General features: G+C 41.9%; 2 protein-coding genes across 4 annotated transcripts in view; one reads left to right on the top strand and one right to left on the bottom strand.

Moving 5' to 3' along the window:
• Positions 1-9,500, bottom strand: part of LOC101484213 (protein Aster-A) — a 43,500-nt gene extending 34,000 nt beyond the window's left edge. The window contains exons 1-3 of one of the 3 annotated variants that reach the window (XM_076886180.1): positions 9,252-9,500; positions 7,236-7,310; positions 3,399-4,298 (exon numbers count right to left, since the gene is read on the bottom strand). In XM_076886180.1, coding sequence (XP_076742295.1) covers positions 3,399-3,862 — 464 coding nt within the window. In that variant the 5' untranslated portion in view covers positions 3,863-4,298; positions 7,236-7,310; positions 9,252-9,500. Of the gene's footprint in view, positions 1-3,398; positions 4,299-6,130; positions 6,329-7,235; positions 7,311-9,251 lie in introns of those variants that run through there. The other 2 variants (XM_076886183.1, XM_076886184.1) reach the window with 2 other exon arrangements.
• Positions 9,501-12,054: 2,554 nt separating this feature from the next.
• On the top strand, positions 12,055-17,513 carry LOC143419441 (sodium channel regulatory subunit beta-1-like). Its single transcript, XM_076886176.1, has 6 exons — positions 12,055-12,368; positions 14,322-14,488; positions 15,506-15,740; positions 15,916-16,066; positions 16,175-16,228; positions 16,318-17,513. Exons 1-5 carry the CDS (start codon positions 12,326-12,328, stop codon positions 16,218-16,220), a joined length of 642 nt encoding a protein of 213 aa, XP_076742291.1. The 5' UTR covers positions 12,055-12,325; the 3' UTR covers positions 16,221-16,228; positions 16,318-17,513.
• The last annotated feature ends 4,898 nt before the right edge of the window (positions 17,514-22,411 follow it).

Here is a 22,411-nt window from a genome sequence, read left to right as displayed (position 1 = left end):
ACAAAGCTTCAAACGACGCGTCGACTATTAAATCAGTCGTCGACGATTTTGATAGTCGACGTAATCGTGACTAGTCGACTAATCGTGGCAGCCCTATTTGACAACTCACTGCAGACACATCCCAACCTGAATAAACTACAAATCTGTGGGAAACATGCAAATGTTGTGACAACTCTGAAACCTGTGCAGCCCCAGTTTCACCAAACATTATTTAAACCAAATGTTTTCTTTTCCATTTAAGCTCCACAAACATTTGCTTTCACCATTAAAAAACCCTCCCTAATCCTCGCTGGCCGGGTCAGCTGTGAACATTAAAAATCATTAATATGCTGCAGAACAATATAAGTAGGTCAATAAAAGGAGGCGCTGATGAAGAGGACAAGGGCACAGCTGTTCATGTGCATGCCCTCAGAAGCCCACTGCAGTGATCCACACATCCCTCATCTGATTGGGCTCACATGACATCATCAGACCAGGAACTCGCTCCCATTGGCTGGAGGTGATGTCATCATTCCGAGGAACAGATAAAGAGTGCAGGAACCCGCCTCTGGTCCTTGTGCCTGACTCAGCTCCGCTTTTCCTTCAGAGGTGGTCTCATTTTCTTTGTTTACAGTTTACATAACCCGGGTTCTGTCCTCAAAGTCACACCATCCTCTCAGGTCATCTGGAGCAGTGATGTTGATGTTTAAATACAGGGTACAGTCTTTGCTTTATCACTGCGATCCTGCCATCTGACTGCTTCTAGGTTTTTGGTTTTTTAAATTTGACATCATAGCATACTTGGACTCAATCAGGATTTTAACAGGTAATCTGCAAAAACAAATGACTGGTATGGTATGTGGGAGGAAAGAAAAGCTAAGATAAAAACACTCCCACGTTAATAAAAGAAGTTGTGTTGTAATGAGTTTTTAGTCAAAACGGGAGGATTTCTTAGACATGTGTCGCATAAAAGCTTTTCAGCTATAAATAAATACATATAATTAGAAATTGGGAGGAAAATAAATAGAGAATTATGTAGATTCTGTAACGAGGTACAGGAATCATATCTCCAGTTATTTTGGCATCATAAGGCTATATTGTTGTTGGTCTATAAAGGTGAAAAGTACATTTCCTCTCATAATTCATCATTTTAAAGTTGTCCTGTAACTAAATTACAAATACATCCTTAATCAATCACACTGCCCAAACAAGCTCATCCCTTTATAAACGGTTTAAATTTTACTTGAACCTGGAGTAACCAGATCTGACCCTTTCTGCTCCTCTGGGAGATTCCAGGAAGAAGAGGCTGTGAACTTTAACCCCCACCCGCATAATTCTGTTCAAACTCTGAACAATCATTTATAGCATTTTCTTAGAGCCATTGCCACAGCACTGATTATGGTTTTTACGCAGAGAAGAGGAAAAACAACCAGTGGGAAACTCCGCGGGAACAGAGGCACAGCACAGCAGCCACATGCAGAGAGCAGTGGTGGACTAATGAGCTTCTGCATGGAATCAAACTACTAAACATGTTAAAACATAAAGCACAATCACACCCAGGACACAGCTTTCTTTAGGTGAGGTTCAGACGCTGTTACACACAGAATCCTTTGTAATGCAGTAAAGGTAAAAACAATAAAAAAAACAACCCTGCAGTTATGAAATGTTTATTTGCCTGGAGACACAAAATTGTTATTTTCTTAAAGAATAAAAAAGGAAACTTCATTTACTTTCAGCTTAAACACAAACTTTCCTTGAGCTTTTTTTTTTTTAATAAATTGTAGAAAGGTGAGATGACAACTCTTTAATCAAAATATATTTAAAGCTATGATTGAACATTTAAATACAGAATCATGAAAAAGGAGCTTGCCTAAGTAATATCAAGCTTTGCAGAAGCACACCGGACCCGACTTGCTTCAGTCGAATGTGCTGCAGCTGGTTTCTGACAGGTTAGAGATTCAAGATTCAAAGTGTTTATTGTCATGCGTCACAAGAGAAAAAGGCATTTCTCTGTGCAATGAAATTCTTGTGCTGTCCACCCACAGATGCCGATTAATATATAGAATAAAACATATAAATACAAATAGTACAAATAAATAAATGATGACAGAAAAAGAGGCAAAAATATGGAGATTGAAACAGATGTGTGCAAAAGAGCTAAAGCAGAATATGCTGGCTTAATATGTAAGATGACCTGATGTGCAATATATATATATTTTATTACTGTTCAAAAAAATAGTTATAAAGAGTTAATGCACAGATGTTGAAATGAGCTGCACAGCTGCACGCAGAGACTGACTCCAAACCCTGACGAAACAGTTTCACTGACACGAAATGTAATGCCACCATCACAAGATAACGCATCCTCAGGTTTACTTGTGAACATAATCTCTTCATCTCTTCAGAGGAAAAAGTGCTGCTTAGATAAGTACAGGGTGGGCCATTTATATGGATACACGGTAATAACATGGGAATGGTTGGTGATATTAAAGTCCTGTTTGTGGCACATTATATCACATATACTAAATGGCCTGCATTTATATAGCGCTTTTCTAGTCCATAGGACCCCAAAGCGCTTTACACTACATTCAGTCATCCACCCATTCACACACACATTCACACACTGGCGATAGCAAGCTACATTGTAGCCACAGCTGCCCTGGGGCGCACTGACAGAGGCGAGGCTGCCGGACACAGGCGCCACCGGGCCCTCTGACCACCACCAGTAGGCAAACACGGGGTTAGTATCTTGCCCAAGGATATTTGGCATGCAGCCAGGATGCAGCCTGGGATCGAACCACCGACCTTCTGATTAGTGGCTGACCTGCTCTGCCACCTGAGCTACAGCCACCCAAATAAGCTTTACGAGAAGGCCCACACCTATTTTTACATATAAAGGAAAAACCCTGGATATACAGCTCAGTTCTTCTCTTTTTCCTCCTCCTTAACTGTACAAACTTTGGCTATATGTCATACAAATAAAAAAAGAAAGAAAAACTTTTCATCCTGTCCTCACTAGCTTTAGGTAATTACCTTCACCCTAATCCAAAATAGCTGCTCTCGTGTAGTTTCAGAGAGAAAAATATGACTGAGAGCGTCATGTGCTTTTTATCTCTCACCAAATGTGCACAGATGAGAGGCTGCACAGCTCGTGTGAGTCACCGCCGTCTCAGCGGGCCTGAATGCAAATCGGCTGATGTTTTTACACAGCGGTAAGCACAGAATACCCAGGAGGCTGCTGAACACGGTGCGGACGCTCTGTTCTGACCTCCTGAACTTTATGTGCTGCGAGATAAGAAAGAACCTTCACTTGAATCACTGAAGGTAAAAAGAAAAGCTTGAGCTTGGCCTGTGCCATGAGGAGCAGATAAACTGTAGATAAAAACAAATAAATCACTGACTGAATCCAGCACACTAACCTGCAGCGGTCTCCGTCAGAGTCCCTGCCGAGCAGGCTCCTGAGGGACCAACGAGAGCGGCGGCTGGGTGACGGACTACGAGACCAGGAGCGAGACGGCGGTATGAGGAGGTCATGTGACGGACTGTCCCGACCTTGCTTCGCTGTCCCCATCTCAGTAACCAAAGAGGGCGAGGGACTCCGATGTTGAACAGCTCCCCTCTCTGTGGACGACTGTATCACGATTTGTGGAGTTTTGCCCCATTGCGGCTTATAAGCACAGCCTTGCTCTTCCTGTTTCCGCCTTTTGGTTCTTGTCCTACTACGGTGGGAGCCACGGGGTCGGTCGGAGCGCAGGGGTCTGGGACTAGGCGAACAAGACCAGGACTCTGTGTCCGAGGACGGCGGGAGGACGGTCAGCATTGGGACGGGGATGGGCTGAGCCAGAGTCATGCCCTCTGGTCTTGCAGGAGGGGACATCGTCATCTTTTGAGCTTTTCAGTCAAGGCCATCAAGAAGGACGAGCATTTAAAACCGACCACGTGTCGGCCACAGACAGCAACTTATTGATTACGCACCATGTTTCCTGTGAATTTAACAGATTTTCTTCTGAAGGTGCTGGTCAACTTCTCCTGAAGTGGTAAAAAAGGCAAAACAGCTCTCAAGTGAACAGGTTTGAGGGTTTCTTGCAGAGAAAAAATACGCAGCAGAAAACTTGTTGGCAGTCTCAGTTTCAGTTCTTCAACCAATCCACTTCCCGCTGTCCAGTCTGTACATATATGCTGGCAACGAGAGGCTAAAACGCTCTGCGATCCTCCCACTTCTGTGTTCAGCTTAGAAGTCTCACTCTTTTGAGTTTAGGCAGACTTTCCTGAGATAAGGAGCCTCAGAGAAAAACATAGCACTGTCTGGAAGGAGCCACCTGAGGAGCAACAAGAGCAGAAACCTGGCGTTCAAAACGCTGGCCTGCCTGGACCTGACCACAGCTATCATAAATCTGCTTCCTCACATACAAGTTGTTAAAGTGATGGTTTAACTGATTACAGACATTTCTGTCAGACAGCAATGATTATCAGAAGACTGATCAATAGAATTCATCTGTAATGAGCTAATTTATGTTTGACTATTTTTGGATCATTTAAAGAAATTCTCCCTTCAAGAAACTCTGAAATAGCCAAAACTGGGTGAATGTTGGGGCTTTCAGATAACAGCCACTAATTAAAGCCTCAAGAGACCAATTTTTAAAACGCAGCTGCTCCAGAACAGATACGCAACCTTTATGATCAAACAAGCCAAATAGGGGTAAATTAGCCGATAAACATTACTGATCGGTGTAAATGTTGTTTTATTTGTGAATTAACAAGAGATCCAAAAACCCCGAAAGAGCCTTTGTTGATTTAAAAGGGTTGATTTCAAGCGCAATGCCCCCTCCCTGCTCAGTTTTATTTGCTTTAGGTTTGAAACATTAAGAGATGCTGGAGTTTTATATCCTGCAGCCATAACTGTTCAATGGATCCTGTGGAAACATAAAATAAATAGCTAATAACAGCTACCACCTATATACCTCAAAGACGCCTCAACTCATAGTAAACTTTCAGTTTTCTAAGATAGCTTGTAAATTGAGAAAAAAAATTTGAATTTTTTTGTCAGAAAAGTTATACACCAGGGAACATTCAACTACCTTTTTTCCGATATGGTTCAATTGACTTATACCTCAAGCAGAATTATGTTTACTAAATGGGCAGAAATAACAGCAACAACCCCACACTTCTTTTCAGTATGAGACACAAACACAAACTTTGGAAAATCTGTGGCTGGTATCAAGGCCCAGCTGGCACTGCCAAGGCCAACACTATCCGAAAACACAGTGCAGACGGGTCCTCCAACAGAGAATCACTTTGTAATTGCTTGTGCATCATTTTTTGTTAAAGTTTCTTGTGTTTACAAACTGAAACGACATTGTGCAAAACCCAGAATGTGTGTTAGTTTCAGTCTTTGGTTAAATTTGTTATCACAGCCCACCTGGTGAGGCTTTGGTGCAGATGTTTATAGAGATTTTGGAGGTCAACACTCCTGCCTTCAAAACTGCTGTGTGTTTATATGTTTTTGTAATAACTATTGTGAACTTCTTAAAATCATGATCCTCATAAATACTCTCTGCATTAGAGCAAAAACACTAAAGCTACACTGACACCAATGAAACATAATCATAACATTTTCAAACAGTGAAACGAGGAAATCCACTCTGCAAACTGAATAAAATATTAGCAAACGCGAAGCTACGATAACTCTGATAACTCCGTGTGTTACGATAACCTGTGTGTGTGTGTCCATTGTTTGCCTTCAAAGCGTGAACTTCCAAGGCTAGGGCCCCGGCACGTCTGACAGTATTTGATGTGATCTGTTTGAACAAGAACAATCTTGGCACAGACTTGTTTGCCCAGAGTAATCCAGCCACCGTGATCCCCGTGCACACACGAGCGAGCCTTATCTGTCCCCGCCGTGAAACGAAGCTCCTCCGACTGCACCAACAAACACACCGACTACAGCCGAGTCAGACGCACTAGCTCTGCGGTTTAAACTGTGCAAAAGTCTGCTGCTCGGTTCGTCGCGGTGCAGAAAATAACCACTTGAAAGATTTCCGACCTCCTGCCACCCGTTAAACAGCCGCAGCGCAAAGAAAGACCACCGAGGCGCAAAGAAGAACCAAGAACAACAAACTTTTAGAGCCTTAAAAGTCCGTAGAAGTCCTACCTCCCATTGGACGAGTTTCCTCCGTTTCTGTTATCCTGTTCGGCCTCGAAAACCAGCCGGGCCACGGTGCGGGACGTGATGTTAAAATCCACTTTCTCACAGGAACACATCAACATGCTTCGGATGCACAGAGAGGCATCAGCCGGCCGGCTCCAGCTAACTGTTAGCCCCTTTAGCCAGCTAACACAGACCCGAGCTCTGAAGGCCACGACAATGATGCCGCTCAGACTTTACTCGCAGCACAGAAAGTTCCACTTACGCCTCCTCCATTTCACTTTTTTAAAAACACACCCTCCCTCACCCTGTTCTTAAAATGAATTCAAAGATAAAGACCAAAGTTAGCTCAGCACTGGAACCAAACTAACTCGCTATTGAAGTAACAGACAAAGCGTTTTTTGTCGAAAAGTGAAAAGGACGAGACCAGGGCGACCAGCTTAGTGCGCGGGGGGGAGCTGTGCTAAACCTCATCAATAAAACACAACTCCTGCTGTCTTTTTCATAAATAAACACACAAAACACACACAAAAATGTTTAAGTCTATATGTTATGATTAAATGAATTTTTCGATGTATGTGCACATACACACACATCTAACAGCCAAACGAAACGAACCCCCCACGGACAAACTTTGTGGTACGATCCGAGGAAAATAACTGTCCTGACGATGTGTGGCGAGAAGAAGAGTGTTTACATCAAACAAACGAAACCTGCTGAGAACTGGTTTTCAGTTTAGCTTCCATCAGCTTTAACCTTCGCATTATTCACTTCTGTCACCTCCAGCTGGGTCTCTATGACGCGGAGGCTCTTTTACTTCCAGGACAAGAAAAAAATAAAGTAAAAATAAATTCGGTGATGTCACAACAGCAGAGGTTCTGGGCAGCAGGTATCAGACCCGGTGGGAAATCCAAAGATTTGGCTTAATTTCAGAGTTTGTTTGAAGGGAGCAAATCTTAACCACCGCTGATGCAAAGGAGCATAGCGACCTCTTGTGTTTAAAGAGGCCTACTGCAACAACTAGTAACACGCTGGAAATACTGCGTGTCCGTGGGTCCCTATTAAGTGAATAACAGTCATTTAAGAAATAAGAGTGTGATTGACATCTCACCTGCTTCCGCTTGCAGAAGCATCATTTGTAGGAAGGATGCAGTCTTTGGGCGATAGGTATACCAGGTCACCTGGTCTGCAGTGGAGAATAAAAGCAAACCCAAATAATGCAAATGCATAACTGTAGACGAGGTTTTGTTTGAAATTCATTTATTATATTAAAATGCCATTTTAAAGGAACGGCATAGCAGTTTACACTTTACAGTTACAGAATTAAAAAATACAGTTTTTATCTAATCTTAATAAAGGTCAAGAAGCCACATTATAAAGTAAGTGGTGGCGTATGTACACCTCACCCAGGACATTATTTATGTAACAGAAAAAACAAAATTCAGTGAGAATCTCGGGTATTCTGTATCATTTTCGAAAGAAATAATTATTTTCCATTTTCCGTGTAATATTATCACTACTGAGACAGGATTTATCAGTCTGTGCTCATATTGCTTAAACATTTAAACAAAGTAACAGTTTAAGTGTGGATTCATTCATATTTTTCATGCTCATAATCTTTATTTTGACTGTAATGTCTTAATGAGAATTGGTGTAATTAAGATCTGCAAATATGAACTAAACCTTTCACCAGAAGGGGCAGCATTTTGAAACGTTTTCAGAAGCAACATGTTCTCATCCTAAAACATAACATATCAACGCTATGTGACAAATCATCGGGATAGTACGCTTTTGGAGGTATGAGAGTGAATCTAGACATGTACATTTATTTTACATTCTGATCATGAATCGCTTTGGAACACACTATCTGATATGGTTAAGGTTAGTGTTAGCGCTGGAATAGACGGCTGGAGCGTTACCGCTGTTGGATTCCATCCACAATCGTACCATAGGGATGCGGAAGGTTACATTTCGCGTTACTACGATACGCCTCGGGATGTAACAAATCATTGGTATGTTACGTGTTGGGAATGAGAATGGATGGATTTCAAAAGAAAATAGCCCCGAACTCGTTTCCTGTGAATTTGAATAAATTCCTTTTTACTTGTTAGGTTAAATAACGGGGTACATCAACTTTGTGCTCCATCTTCTGGTATAAAGTGAAAGTGGTATTGCATTAAAGTACAGTTCAAGTTCAGTTGATAGCGATGAAGTCATAGCTGTAGATGTTTCTTCTTATTCGGTTCATCGTTTTAGTGAATTCTGTAAGGTTTTAAATTATTTTATGAAAAGACTAATGCAGAATGTTTAAGATCAATTTGCGATCTTACACATGAGAAGAAAAAAAACCCCTCATAGTTGCAGTGGGGTTTTTTCTGCCTCCTCCATCAGGCAGAGGTATTCATGCAGGCAAAAAGAGATTCAGAGGTGGCATGAAATCATAATTCTCATTTTTGGTAGCAATAAAAGAATTTGTTGTTGAAGAAAAATCGACCTGTCATAGTTATATACATCTTTAATGTTTCCCAAGAATCGCCATTGAAATCTGCACCTGTTAATGTACAGGCATGTACAGAGAAGCTTTAATTATTGTGACATCATTGGGTCACAAGAAGATGCAATATACTTTATTGATCCCCCAAGTTTTGAAGTTTCTGTGTTAAATAGCAGCTAAATAGTTATCAAATAGCTCCATAAAATAAAAAAAATACGATGCTCAGACAAACTAATTTAACAAGGTCACAAATACAAGACAAAAACAGCACATTTAAACTGGAAAAACCAAAATCAAATAAAGGAGCTCAGTGATCATCTAAATAAGATCAATCTCTGTGTGTTGTGGTTTGTGTGGAAACGATTTGTGTGTCTCTCAAGGTTTTTACAGTTTTAGGTGTTTTGCATGCAAAGTTTAACTTTATCATATTTACAACCTATATTTGAGATTTTATTGATCTGTCACTATACCGGACTTTCTAAAAGTCCATATTTACATAGCTGTTCTTGCACTTCAGCAGCTCAACCACGTTATGAAACAGAGACATTTGTAGTCCTTTGAGGAGAAAAACTCATATAAAGAAGTTTTTTAGTCTTTAACTACACAACCACTTTTGAATTGTCTCTAACGTACCTGTCAGTTTTGATCCCGAGCCAGCAGCTGCCTCTGCATCCTCTCAAACTGATGACAAAGCATCACAGTGACTTGGCAATTTCAGATTCTCCGTAGCTTCTGCGAGGCATCTCGGGTGTTTGTTCCTCCGCCTCCTGCAATCAACGCCTCGCTGGGCGCTGCTGCTGCTGCTGCTGAGCTCCGAGTCACATATGCAGGAACTGCTGCGCTCCAGGTTACAGGGAGTTGTGTTGTTGAGCACTTCTGGCTGCTGAACCATGCGGAGCAGGAGGGGCTGGAAACTCGATCTGAGCTAAAAATAAAGAATCATCACCAGCATAGTGAGATAGGAGGTGTGTCACTCACTGTGTGTACGCATGTGTTGGGTCACAGAGGTGCACGCACACACACTCACACACACACGGGGTTTATCATGTGTCAACATTTCCTTGAAGTCCCCCCTCCCGTATGTTCTGCTCTGGGAATTTCTTTAACCCTCCTGATTTTTGCTGCCATTATCAATCACAGACACACACAAGGCCAAAAAAGAGCAAAGAGATAAGGACGCTTATCGCTCTAGTTACATCACATGACGACATCCTTGACCTCCAAATCAACTAAAATACACAAACGCACACAAACACGGCGTGTGTCCCGCCGCCTGCTCACATTTTAATTATTTTCTCCAAATATTTGTACGACCTCACAGAGGGACGTGTTCAGGTTCACCTCACGCATCACGAGCCATTCCCCTTTAAAAACAATCCAGCCCGCTACATTCATCACGCCACCTCACCGCCTGCATCCTCCACGTGAATGTCTTTGTCAGCACGCAAGTTGAGGCCTTCAGTCGATGTCTGCTTTGGCAGCCTTGACTTGAGTGGCCTTGTTTCTGTGGCAGGCATTGACCGACTGTCAGACTCTCCAATGGCAGAAATCAAGACAAACCGAATATTACATTTAGTGGCTGAACACGAGGGAAGTGCCGGGTTTGAAATCAGGTTTAAAGAGGCTGATGAGTGCAATTTACAGCGCTAAACAGGACAGGCAGGAAGTGTGAAAGATGCCAGAGTCAGTGTGGAATATTCAGATGGATTTAAAGCAGGAACAAGAGATGTGGTGTCTAAAAGAGGAGAGGAAACACGTTTTTAAAGGAGCTGGGACATGATGTTTCATAAAAACTAATCATTTTTAAATCACTTAATCCGCGGCTGTCAGATTTATTTCGGTTCATGGGTTATCTTCACGCCAAACTTTCCTTTCTTTGGTGCAGCCTTTTCTATTTCCTCCAATCTTCTCTCTGTCCTTGTTTTCATTCATTCCTTTCCTTCATTCCTTCCTCTGGCCTAGCTTCCTTTGTTGTGTCTTCCTTCCTTTTCTGCTGAATTCCTCCTTTCTTCTTGTGCATCTTTCCTTATTTTGTTATTCTTTCTTCTTCCCTCGTTTGTCGCTCGTCTTGCTTTAATTTTTATTTTTTCATTGCTTCCTTCTCCCCCCTCTTTTTAAAAATCTTTTTTGTTCTTCTCCCTTTTGATATTTTCTTCATTTTTAACATTTCCCCAGTTTCCTTATTTAGTTCTCACTCGTCTTTCTTCTTCACTTCCCCCTTTGTTGTTTATTTCTTTTCTTTTTCTGTTCCTCCATCTTTCTTTTTTTCAACACTCCCAGTTTTCTCTGTCCCTTTGCTGTTCTTTGTTTCCTTTTTGATCTTTTCTCACTTTTTCTTTATTTCCTATTTGCCTGCTGTCTTATGAGTACACCTGTGTATTTTATTCATGCGTTTAATACATCTTTAACCTTGTAACGAGTCAGATCAGTAAAACCATTATATACTGTCGAGTTTACCCCGACCCCCATTAAATATTTCACTTCTTAAATGTGAAACTTTTACTTTTGTCTTCTTTTAACATACATTGTCTCACTGAGTTTATTTTAAATGTGCAACACTTCTGATGACTAAGCTTTGATAGAAACTGCAGTTCTTTTCTTAAAGTTGCCACAAACGTGTTGTTGTTGTTTTTGTATCTCTGCTGAGGCGTCCTTATGGATTTCTGTGAGTACAGCTGGAAAACACATCTAAGTTCTGGTAAAACCTGCAATCAAACTAGCAAAGTCTGTCTATGATTCAGAGATAGCATCATTTTAATGTTGATGGCACATGAGAACAGCAACAAGCATTGGTCCCCTGGATGATTTTGATATTTTACTGGAGAAAATTTGAAAACTGCACTTTGAGTGAATACCGAGGGTCATATTGTGGGAGATGCTCAGTTAAAGTTTTGGTGCAGTGGTTCCTTTTGGCTCAAAGAGCCTTCCCTATGTGGTCATGTTTAACATTTGTAAATGTTTATGTCTGTAAAAATATTGAACCATGAAGGAAAATGTTGAACTTTTTACTGAAGTTATTGTATGAATGAAAGCAGCTGATTGTGAGCTACCCTTTAATCTCTGAGCTGCTTTTGTTTCCACTTTGTTTGTTTAACAAATCCTATGGTGGTTATTTTGCATGTCAGCCCTGCAGCTCCTTTCAGGAAAGAACGAACATGAAACACAGAACAGTAAACTGTGTGTATCGTAGTACACACTGAGAAAGAATATACGTCTGTTTGGCCACAACAAATTTCACTGTATCTGAAGTTATATGTAAAGTTTTCCTCTTTTGCAGGCTTGTGATTTGTCAGTGTTTGAATCAGAGGACACTTGGCTGTAGTGTTGCTGTGGCGGTCACGTTGTGGTTGTGGTTCAGGTCTCATCTTCTCAGGTTTCGTGCTGGCTCTCAGCGTTCGTAATGCCCAACTCTCCTGGATTCACACGCTCTAAATTTAGCTGCCTTAAAGTCAGACAGGACAGCACGGGAGACTTAAAACTCCTGAAACACAGAGACTCAACTTTTTGATATAAATGAAGCATTTCCTGTGCTCTGAAGCTCTCTTTTTGCCTCAGTGAAATTAAAGATTGTTGAGCTGTTGGACCAATGGGAAAATCAAAGTCTGGATTCACGTGGAAAATGAAATTCATTGGGAATCAAGAGGCAGACATGTAATCTCAGACAACACCGATATTTCTCTGCAGGCTTGACCGAGGCTCCCGCAGAGATGAGACTCTACTTTTCTTTGTTAGTTGTCTTCAGTCTTTTTGGTAAGTCCAAAAAAATCCTTCCTGTTCTTCAACTTTAACTTTTAACTCTGAGAAACGATCAATGCTGGTGGCTGAAGTTTTGCTCTAATACATGGAAACCCTTTACTTTGACCGTAAAGCTCTCTTATTCTGGGAAGTTGAAAATGACTATAAACCCAATAAAACTAAAAAAGTTACCGAATTTAGTTTGTTGGACAAATATCATCAGATTCAGTGGTCTGACAGTCACGGCGGCCTTTTCGATACAATGTTGCATAACTGTCTTCATAACTGTCTGTGACTGGTTACATTTATTCTTTAGTTTCTTCTTTTTTTGTTTATTGTATTTTACAAATAAACAAATCCTGTTTTATTTCTTATTTTTTGCATTGCATTGTATTTCATTTCTACTGTGTCTTTATTTACAAAAGATGATATAAGAATATCTGCATCTATCTGTAGCCCGCTGTCCTTCTTTTCAGCCTTTGTCTCATTTTTCTCCAACTGCAGTCACTGTGTTTTTCTTGGTGTTGACATGTAGAGTTTAATTAGAAATAAAATACTCACTTATTGCTGTTTCCAGTAGCCGTCACACCTGCACACCTGTGTTTTCCGTCTGTGTGTTGTTGAAGTTGGGGCGGGGACGACAGAAACAGACTGGACGCTTCCTCAAAGAGACGCTGTTCCTGTTCGATCCATCATTTGCATCCGGAAGGACTGAAAGATGCCTCTGTTTTGTTTTTCTGTATACAAGCAATGATCTGTTCAATGACATTTGCACACATTTCCAGATTCGATGATAAGAAGAGAAGAAACACGGACAGATGTGTTTTTTAGAGTGACAACGTGCAGCATGAAAGTTTCCTGGAGCTGAATCAGTCTGATGACTCGTGTATGTGAGGGCTTTACTCACATACAGTTAATGTTACATGCAAAACATGTCTAACCTCCAGAGTTTTCAGCTTTTACGACTGTCTGTCTGATGATTACAGTGTTTGTTTTTGCCTAAATGAACACTGACTGGACACATCATTAGGTCCATTTTGTTAGTACTTTTGGCTTCAGAACTGCAGTAACTCTTTATGGCACTGATTCAACAAGGTAATGAAAACATTCCTCAGAGATTTGGGGCCAAATTAAAATGACAGCATAACACATTTGCTGTAGGTTGGTTATTAGACCAGGAAACATTTTTCCAGTCTTCTGTTGTGCAGTTTTGGGGAGATTGTGTGAACTGTAGCTTCAGCTTCCTGTTCTTAGCTGACAGGATGAACACCCGGTGTGGACTTCTGCTGCTCTTCTGCAAACCTTGGTTCCAACAAGTGGTTATTTGAGTTTCTGTTGTTTGGAGTTGCTCTGGTCTATGACATCAACTAAGTATTCCAGCAGAGAATGGCTCCTCCTGCGGCTCCTGGATGTTTCCTGTTTCTCTGTAAATACGAGAGATTAATCCAGTTTTTTGGTCTTCATTCTGATGCTGAGATTGAACTTCAGCAGGTCGTCTCAAACATGTCTTCATACATGGTAAATGCATTTAGTTCCTGCCACATGATTGGACGATTAGATGTTTGTGTTAGCGAGCAGTTCAGTAGGTCTACCTAACAGAGTGCATGCAGGTGTTTTATTCATACGTGTGTGACTGTAATCTTCATGTGCAGGCGATTAAAACTATTTTGGTCTGTTATGACATGATTTATGTCGCTTTTTCTTCTTATTGCAGCCTGTGTGCTAAATTATGTGATATGTGTGTGTAACTGGAAAGACATGAGCTCTTTTATTTTGGGTATTTTTGCCTTTAGTTTTATTCTTTGTCTCTCTACTTCTTGTTTAAGTAAAGTTTTGCTTGCTTGACAATTGTGACTGCCGACAGATTCACAAAGTTCTGATTTATTTCTGCTCTTGTATTTTCTCTCTGTCTGCTTCTATTTTATATTTCTTCTCCTACTTCTTCTTCCCCTCGTCCTCTCTCTGCAGTGTCTCAGTGCCATGCCGGCTGTTCTGAGGTGGATTCTCTGACTGAGGCTGTGGCGGGAGAAGGATTCCTGCTGGGCTGCATCTCCTGTAAGAGACGAGAGGAGGTCCCTGCACGAGCCACCGTAGACTGGCATTTCAAGCCTCTGGGAGAGGAGGAGTTCAGGCATGTAAGTTCAGCAAAGTTCTCTAGTGACTCAGGTAGTGGAGCATCAAACAAAAACGTCACTGGATTTTTTTTCTTTTTATCGTTGATGTTTTTTCTTGTTTCTTGACACAAACATAAAAAAGAGCAACACTGTTCTGGACCACTTTCTACAGAATAACAGCATCACTCACATCCAGCACAGTGTGGATGGAGTTTGCACCGGAGAACCTGCACCACTCTGTGTGGGCAAATAACTCCACAGACACAAACACCACGGCATAAATTACACAGTAAACTGCTGCCACCATGGATACGTGTTGGAAAATGGATGGAGGGATAGATGGATGGGTGGATATATGAGGGATGGAGGGAGGGAAGATGAACTGTTTTATTTGTCAGTGTCTACCTTTGTTCATCTTAGATCAGCGGTCCCCAACTTTTTTTGCACCACGGACCGGCCTTTAAGGTGTCGCAGATGAACACCACAAAATAAAACGATTAGCGGTGCCAAAACAAGAAGATTTATTCATAACACACAGGAAAAGACCCAGAGAAACCGAGTTAATGATAAAAACGATAAAAAACCATGAAAAACATAAATTTCACACCTGAGCCTCGACTCTCACGGCCCGGTACTAAACGACTCACGGCCCGGTACCAGTCCATTGGCTGGGGGTCGGGAACCGCTGCCTTAGATAACCGATCACTGATTGGTGGAGCGTGTGAGGGTCATTACATGTAAGCTCACATGTATCCCTTCAAACTTTTTTATTATGACGTGTACCCCTGACACATCTCTGATGAGTTTTTGGTCTCAGTCATTTGTTTAAAGTCCTACTGAATACATGGTGATATTTATTTGGTACAATATGTTTCCTATTAGAGCTCAAAAGGACAATAAAGCAGGGGATGTTATAGAGCAGGCCTACCTTGTCACCGATCAGCTTATGTATGTCTATTTCTTTATGTTCTATTCAGATATAAGTGAGGGAACAAGTATAACTAAATTCCCAGTTTTTTAATTCTTTCCCTATCTCAGATTTTCCACTATGACCATCCTATAGCTGACATCCTCCATGAAGACTTCAGCCACCGCCTGGTATGGCGCGGGACGCTAAATGATGACATTCAGATGGGAACCGTGTATGTTAATAACGTCACCTTCAATGACACTGGGACGTATCGCTGCACCTTCCACCGTACCCTCTTCCTGCCGCTGTCTCCTGAGCTTGTCACTGTGGAGAAGGAGGTGGAGCTTAGTGTGGTGACTGTAGGTAAGGAGGATGGATTTAAATCCTTCAGTTATACAAAATATTGTTGTTCCAAGCAGTGTTACAAAAGATCTTCTTCTCTATGCATGCTGGGCGGATAGAAGAGAAGCTAATATGGGAGAAATATGCCCCTGTTAGTCTTCTCTCTGAAGCTTCATTGTCAGTTCCTGTTTCCCAGCCAATCGAGAGCTGGCTGATGTGATCTCGGAGATAATGATGTACGTGCTGGTCACGTTCCTGCAGCTGTGGCTCATTGCGGTTCTGATCTACTGTTACAAGAAAATCTGGGATGAGCACGAAGCACGTCAAGCTAAAAAGGCTCAGGCTGGGTAAGTCATGTCTGTTGTCCAGGTGATCTGTTCACAGGAAACAGGTCATTTTGGTTGTGTTGGTTTTATATCTAAAAAGATTGTTTTGTCTCCTTTGTGCACTTGTAGACAGGGAGAATCTAAAGATAACTGTGACGGGGTGCAGCTAGACTAACATCAGCGGTGAGTTGCTGTATAAATTCTCTGTACACGGAAGAATGTCTTTCACTTTGATTTTTGTGATTGTATGTTTCATTTTTTATATCCATCAGATTGGATTGGAGCTCAGGCAGAAGATCAGAGCATTTTTTTCTTTGAGATGGACCTGCTCATTTACACCTTCGTGTGGCTTTGCATGATTACAATTCAAAATAATCCTTATTTATCTCATGCTGGACCTCGAGGAAGCCTCTCAGATTGTCCTCTATGTTAAACAAGCTGTTTATTTCCCTTTTAAGGCATTTTTCTTCTGATTGGCTGCCCCTCATATGCAACAGATTTGAAAATGTGGGTGGAGCCTTTGTACCTGAGATGACCTTATTAGGGATATCCCCTCTCTCTTGTGTCATACAAACCCAAGAGTAGTTAAAGCTGAGTGTGGGCAGTCTGATGCCTGTGCTGTAATTTGTAATGCAAACATCTTCCACTGTAACATCGCATAAATGACAGGGGGGGAAAGGAAAACCTCCACTTTGATTTAAGGCTTAAAGGCCTTAAAGGTGTGAGTAACACCTTTAAATTACTAATGTTTATTATCTCATAAGTCATATTTACAAAGCATCTATTAATCCCTCATCCTGCATTACTTTAAAAACACTAAGCCTTCAATGAAGAGTTTGCGGTCAGCAATCTCCGAACAATGAAAGTGTTCGATTAAATTACTGCTTATTTGCCACAGGTGAGCTGTACTCAAGTTACCTACTATACTTATTAGAGACTTACAAGTTAGCAGTGACTCGAGAATATTCCTTCTCCATCAATAATTCCAGATAAATGTGGTCTGTTCTCCCTGTGTGCATTCGTACACCCCGGCCTAGCAGGAGCTGGAGCAATACACAAGAAAAGCCAAAAAAAAAGAAAAAGCCCACACTCCCTGCTCCAGTAGGACAACACGGCCTCGGTTTTACAATGACTAGCGGTTTTATTAAACTCAAAAGGTAGCGAGCGTCAGGGTGGGCATTAAACAGAACTGACTTAATGAGAAAACCCAAAAGAAAATACAGGCCTCCCACCGGTCTCCCTAACAGGAGAAACATTTCTCAAAGAAAACGGCTTCCCGCCCCTACAGCTACCAGGTCAACAATAGAGATCTTTTTACACTATCTACAATATCTGCAGCCTAGCTCTTCTTATCTAAGAAAACTCAATCACACCACACACGGGGCTAAACACACAGCTTGTTGGAAACAGGAAGTAGGCGGAGCCGCCAGTCCGGACAGGTCCAAATTTATAGCCGGCCTCATTCAGTCTTCTATGGTCAGGCTCCACCTGCAAACTTACACAAGCACAGAACAAACAACGCCACCCTCAGGTGCGGTGAGCAGCAACAACACAAAATCATGACCTGGATCATAACACTCCCCCATCTAACATTTCTCCCACTCAAGAAATGCTTGACCCATTTGACGTGGATAAAATGATGGACAGAATCTGACAACCTCAGTTTTCAATCCTGGCCAAAAATAATAGCAGGAAACTCTATCATAAGATCTCCTAAATCCTAAAGGATCGTGGTCAAGGCCTAACAAGCAATACAGCATCATCAGTATAACACGGGTTGGATTCCAAGTGCTCGCCGCCTTGCAGCACAGAGGCAGGCAGACAAGGTAGAATCAGACTGCTGAGCTCTACTGAATTGCTCTTTGTCTACTGCTAGACACAAGTTGTTTGGTATCCCAGTAAACGCCACAGATTCATTCTTATTCCCAGGCAAAGGCTTGACAAGAGTTTTAGGCTTTTAAAGAATGTATGGGAAATGTCCACTGCATCACCAAGGTCTGTGCATGAGCAACCACACATGCTAAACTGCAGAGACACCGCCCCAGATGGTGCATGACCGAAAACATCTGCAGCAGGGTTTTCAGCAGCTTCAGGGGTGGCAGGAAACATCTTTCCCCCAGCGAATTCATTTCCAAGAATAAGATCAACACCCGCGACTGGTAGCTGATCTTTCACCCCCACCTGCTCTGTGCCTGATACTAAGGGGGAAAGTAGGGTTACTGTGTGAAGCGGCATGTGCATCGTAATTCCCCACACCAACAAATCTGCACCATAGTATGACTGGTTGGAAAAAGGCATAATAACACAACGTGCCACAGATACAAGTATCCCTTAAAATTGTGAGGGAACCTTGTCCCCCTCCCTCCCAGTCAGTGAAAGAAATCCTTTAGAGATAAAAGGCTTGAAAACCTCATCCAACTCTACTGCTGGCTTAATGCGGGGACTGTGGTGATCGACGGTGGACGGACACTCTCGGCTCTATAGATGAAGCAATTTTATTCGACAACAGCTCCTTTTCTTTTAGCACTGGGCACACAGCTGTGAGAGTTCGTGACAGTAGAAACATTTAGTTCAATTCTGGTTTAATTCAGAATAAAGCTGATCGGCTGATGTGATGCTCCGTGACTGAGCTCAAAGCGTCCCTCACTCTGTTTTTAAAGCATCAAGATGGACGAAGTCAAGATTAAAATAAAACTGCATTCACACTGGAAGCCTTTCACTCATCACTTTGAAGATGATGGCTGTACACATATCCCAGGTTGCCTAGGTAACCCTCTAATATATCTACTGTCAGGTCACATGTCAAGTAGTGTCTGGTGCTCTCATTGGTCACTCGCCCTCCTTAAAGCGTGTCTTTGTTCTGTAGTCCTCCCCTTGCTCAGATGGCCCCGCCCCTCCCTGAGCCTGGTTCTGCTGGAGGTTTCTTCCTGTTAAAAGAGTTTTTTCTTCCCACTGTCACCAAAGTGCTGCTCATAGGGGGTCATTTGATTGTTGGGCTTTTCCCTGGATTATTGGTCTTTATCGTACAGTATAAAGTGCCTTAGGGCGACTGTTGTTGTGATTTGGCGCTGTATAAATAAATTTAACTGAAAACAAGTCTCATTCTACTTTCACACACACTCTGATGAATGATTTGGGATAAACTCAAGGTTCAGTGTCTTGCCTAAGGATGAGTGAAGGCTAGAGGAGCTGACGATCAGCTAGCCGAATGTATTTGATGTTTTCTGGTCACCACGTCGCTGCCAGTGTGGTGTAGGCCCGAGTCTTGTGTCACATGCTAAGCTGGCACAAGCTAAGGTGAATCAGTCTTGTAACTGATTCAGTCATAATTTCACAGTCTTGGAGGAGTAAACAGGAAGCATTGGAAAGGAGACTGTTGGTTATTGGCCCATTAGTTGTTTTAAAGTGCAGGTTCTCAAAGTGAGGCCCGCTGACTCAGAGCTGAACATCCTGTAACGGCTCACAGTAGGGAGTAGGAGAGAACACACTTTACCTCCATTCATCTGCAATTCAAGTCAGAATGTATGAAACATTAGAACAAAATGAGACGAGAGCATTTTTTCCTTATTTCAACCATTTATGGGTATAGTTTTGTACATAATATTAATTTTTCTATTATCACTAATTATTGTTAATTTTCCCACCAAGAGCCTTGTGGGGAACTTTATTTCAGCCTATTCACAGTTCTGATGATTGGAAGCAAATAATTGAATTTTAAGAGGATATTTACAAAATTACACTGCAGAACAGCATTCTGGGTAATGCTAGCTAGTCAGCTAACACTGTGCAGCGTGAAGAACAGTGAGGAGGTGGAGGCTGGAGGGAAGAGAGCAGAGACCAGCAAAAGCAAAACGACGACGATGTTAACTCTGGTTTAAAAGCACACACAGTGACGTCTAATTAGACAAAGGTTGTACAATCATATTTTTGTTAATATTTGTCCACTGTTTTTGCTACACTGTTTCTAAACACACACACACATGTGTGTATTTATATCCTTGTATCGTCTCATTGATAATGCTTTCCCTAGCTGCTTACCCTAACCATCAAAAATGAATGCCTAACCCTGACCCTAAACCTGACCATAACCTAATTGTAATCCTGACACTAAAACCACATTTTGAGTCTAAAAATGCCTTCAAACTCGAGGGGACTGGCGTTTTGGTCCCCGCGATGGCTGTTTGTCCCCACAGTATAGTAAACTATCCATCTTTGGTCCCCATGAAGACGTTAAACCCTGTCCACACACACACACAGTGGTGAGAGGACATTTGGAGGTGACTGTGCTGTAACTCAATCTAGTCTGAGCTGTGCTGCAGACGATCCAAACTGCCTCTGGTCTGAAAGCAGCTTTGTTCTTCCTGCTCGCAGCCCGGCGCCGTCCCTGCAGCGACACACGCTCCCTCTGCAACACAACCCGGCCGAGCACATACACATCTGACAAGCTGCTGTCTGGATGCTCAGAGGAGCATGGATGGCGATCGTATGAGCAGCACTGAAATGTTCATATCTGACATGCAGTCAGACTCATGATACATAATGAAAGCAGTGACATTGTACTGGGTAACGCTGCCTAAACAAGGCCTGATGTAAAGATAATAATCTTCCTGCAAAGCTGCTGCTTGGACCAGCACAGGGGAGTGAAATTAGGACACCCCTGCTGCCTTTGACCTTGCCCTGTGACCTCCTGGTTTCATTAAACGTGTTGACATGTTGAGCATGTTTATGGGTGAGGACTGAGCATTAATACTCAGGGTTCAGCGACTAGCTGCTTCTTTCCTCGCTGGAGACGCACGGGTTGATGTGAGTCCTTCTCAGGTAAGTTTTTCTCTCTAATGCATGAAGATTCAGTCAGGATGTGTGTGCACAATGAAATCTCTAAACATCAGTAACGATAAGACAAACTCGATCATCATCCCCGAGAATGTGAGAACCCTGATATTGATTTGAAAAATGTGAGCTGCCTCTCAGATTACACCTGATTACACCTCCCACTTGCCTCCCTTGTAGTTTATTTTAAATCTCAGGTGAACGGGCTGAAAACTGGAACTAGACCTCTCAGGTTAAGATGATCAGTTTTTTTTATCACAAATTTTCTTCTGATGATTAAATATGTAAATGAGCCATTAAGTATTTAAATCTTTTCACAACACATTTCTTCATACTGCATAAAGTCACATTGAAATGAGTGTTTTCATTGGGCTGCTGCACAAGGGAACAAGAACTAAGCTGAGGGGCTGAAAGATTGGAGAGTCGTGCAGAAAACATTGGGACAAGTTTTACTTTCATGGAAGAGCTGAAGTTTGTTTTTAGGTGAACAGCTGTTTGTAAATGTGATGACAGAAATATTTAATCACTTTATTTAAGTAATAGTCATAATCGTAGTTGAAGAATAGAACAAAAGTTATGAAAGTACTCATGGAGGATCCTAAACATGATATTAGTGATTACTGTATATATCAGTTCAGTCACTTATATAATACCTGACACCGTTTCCCCTAATAATACATCATCATATAATAATAGATTTATGTTTTAAAATCTGCCAAATAATAAGCAAGTAAAGCTGAATGGCTCCTCGTATGCGAGGCCCCACTGGGACGACAACCCACAGAGACGTTCTGCAGAGGCTGTGTCTCTGCGGTGTCCCTCTGGAAGAGCTGGAGAAGGTGGCGGGGAGCGGAAGGCCTGAGCGTCTCTGCATGACCCCGACCAGAGAAGCAACAGAAAATAGATGGATGGAGTGCAAGTAATATACAGTCTCTGCAAAACATGGAAATACTTATATAAAGTAAAAGTATATTAAAATGTACTTTTACTTGAATAAATCTACTGTTCAAAATCTGAAAAATCAAGTGAAAATTTTACAAAATTAAAAGCTTTTTAGAAATATATTGATTGGTTGTAAAGACTTGAAAACTGAAAAATCTGCACAGCGTGCGGAGCACTGCAGCCCTCGCTGTGGGAATCACGACTCCTCTGAACGACTCACTCAGAATTTTTAAACATGAGTTTTTAAAATCACTCCACAAATGAAAAATTATTATTCATTTGTCGTGTACCAGAGGCATATATCGCATTTCTAAATAACTGCATTTCTCTATAAATTTATCTTTTTTCCTAGTTGCAGTTTGCTGAGTGCCCAGCAGAGGTCAGCCATGTCCCACATCAACAGTACCGAGCTGCAGTCTCTCCTTCTCTCCGTCCTGCAGCACTGCCTCAACAGCACGAGCTTTCTGTCTCCTGCAGGGCCTGCTGAGAACTTCACTACCCAGCAGGCTGTGCAGCACGTGGCTGCAGGCAGGGCCCACACTGAGTCTCAGGGAATCATGTACATCCTGCTGCTGGTGGGCATGTTCAGCTTCT

The sequence above is a fragment of the Maylandia zebra genome, linkage group LG1, assembly GCF_041146795.1.
Source record: "Maylandia zebra isolate NMK-2024a linkage group LG1, Mzebra_GT3a, whole genome shotgun sequence".
In the NCBI taxonomy this organism is placed as follows: Eukaryota; Metazoa; Chordata; class Actinopteri; order Cichliformes; family Cichlidae; genus Maylandia; species Maylandia zebra.
This window is presented reverse-complemented; position numbering and strand designations above follow the sequence as displayed.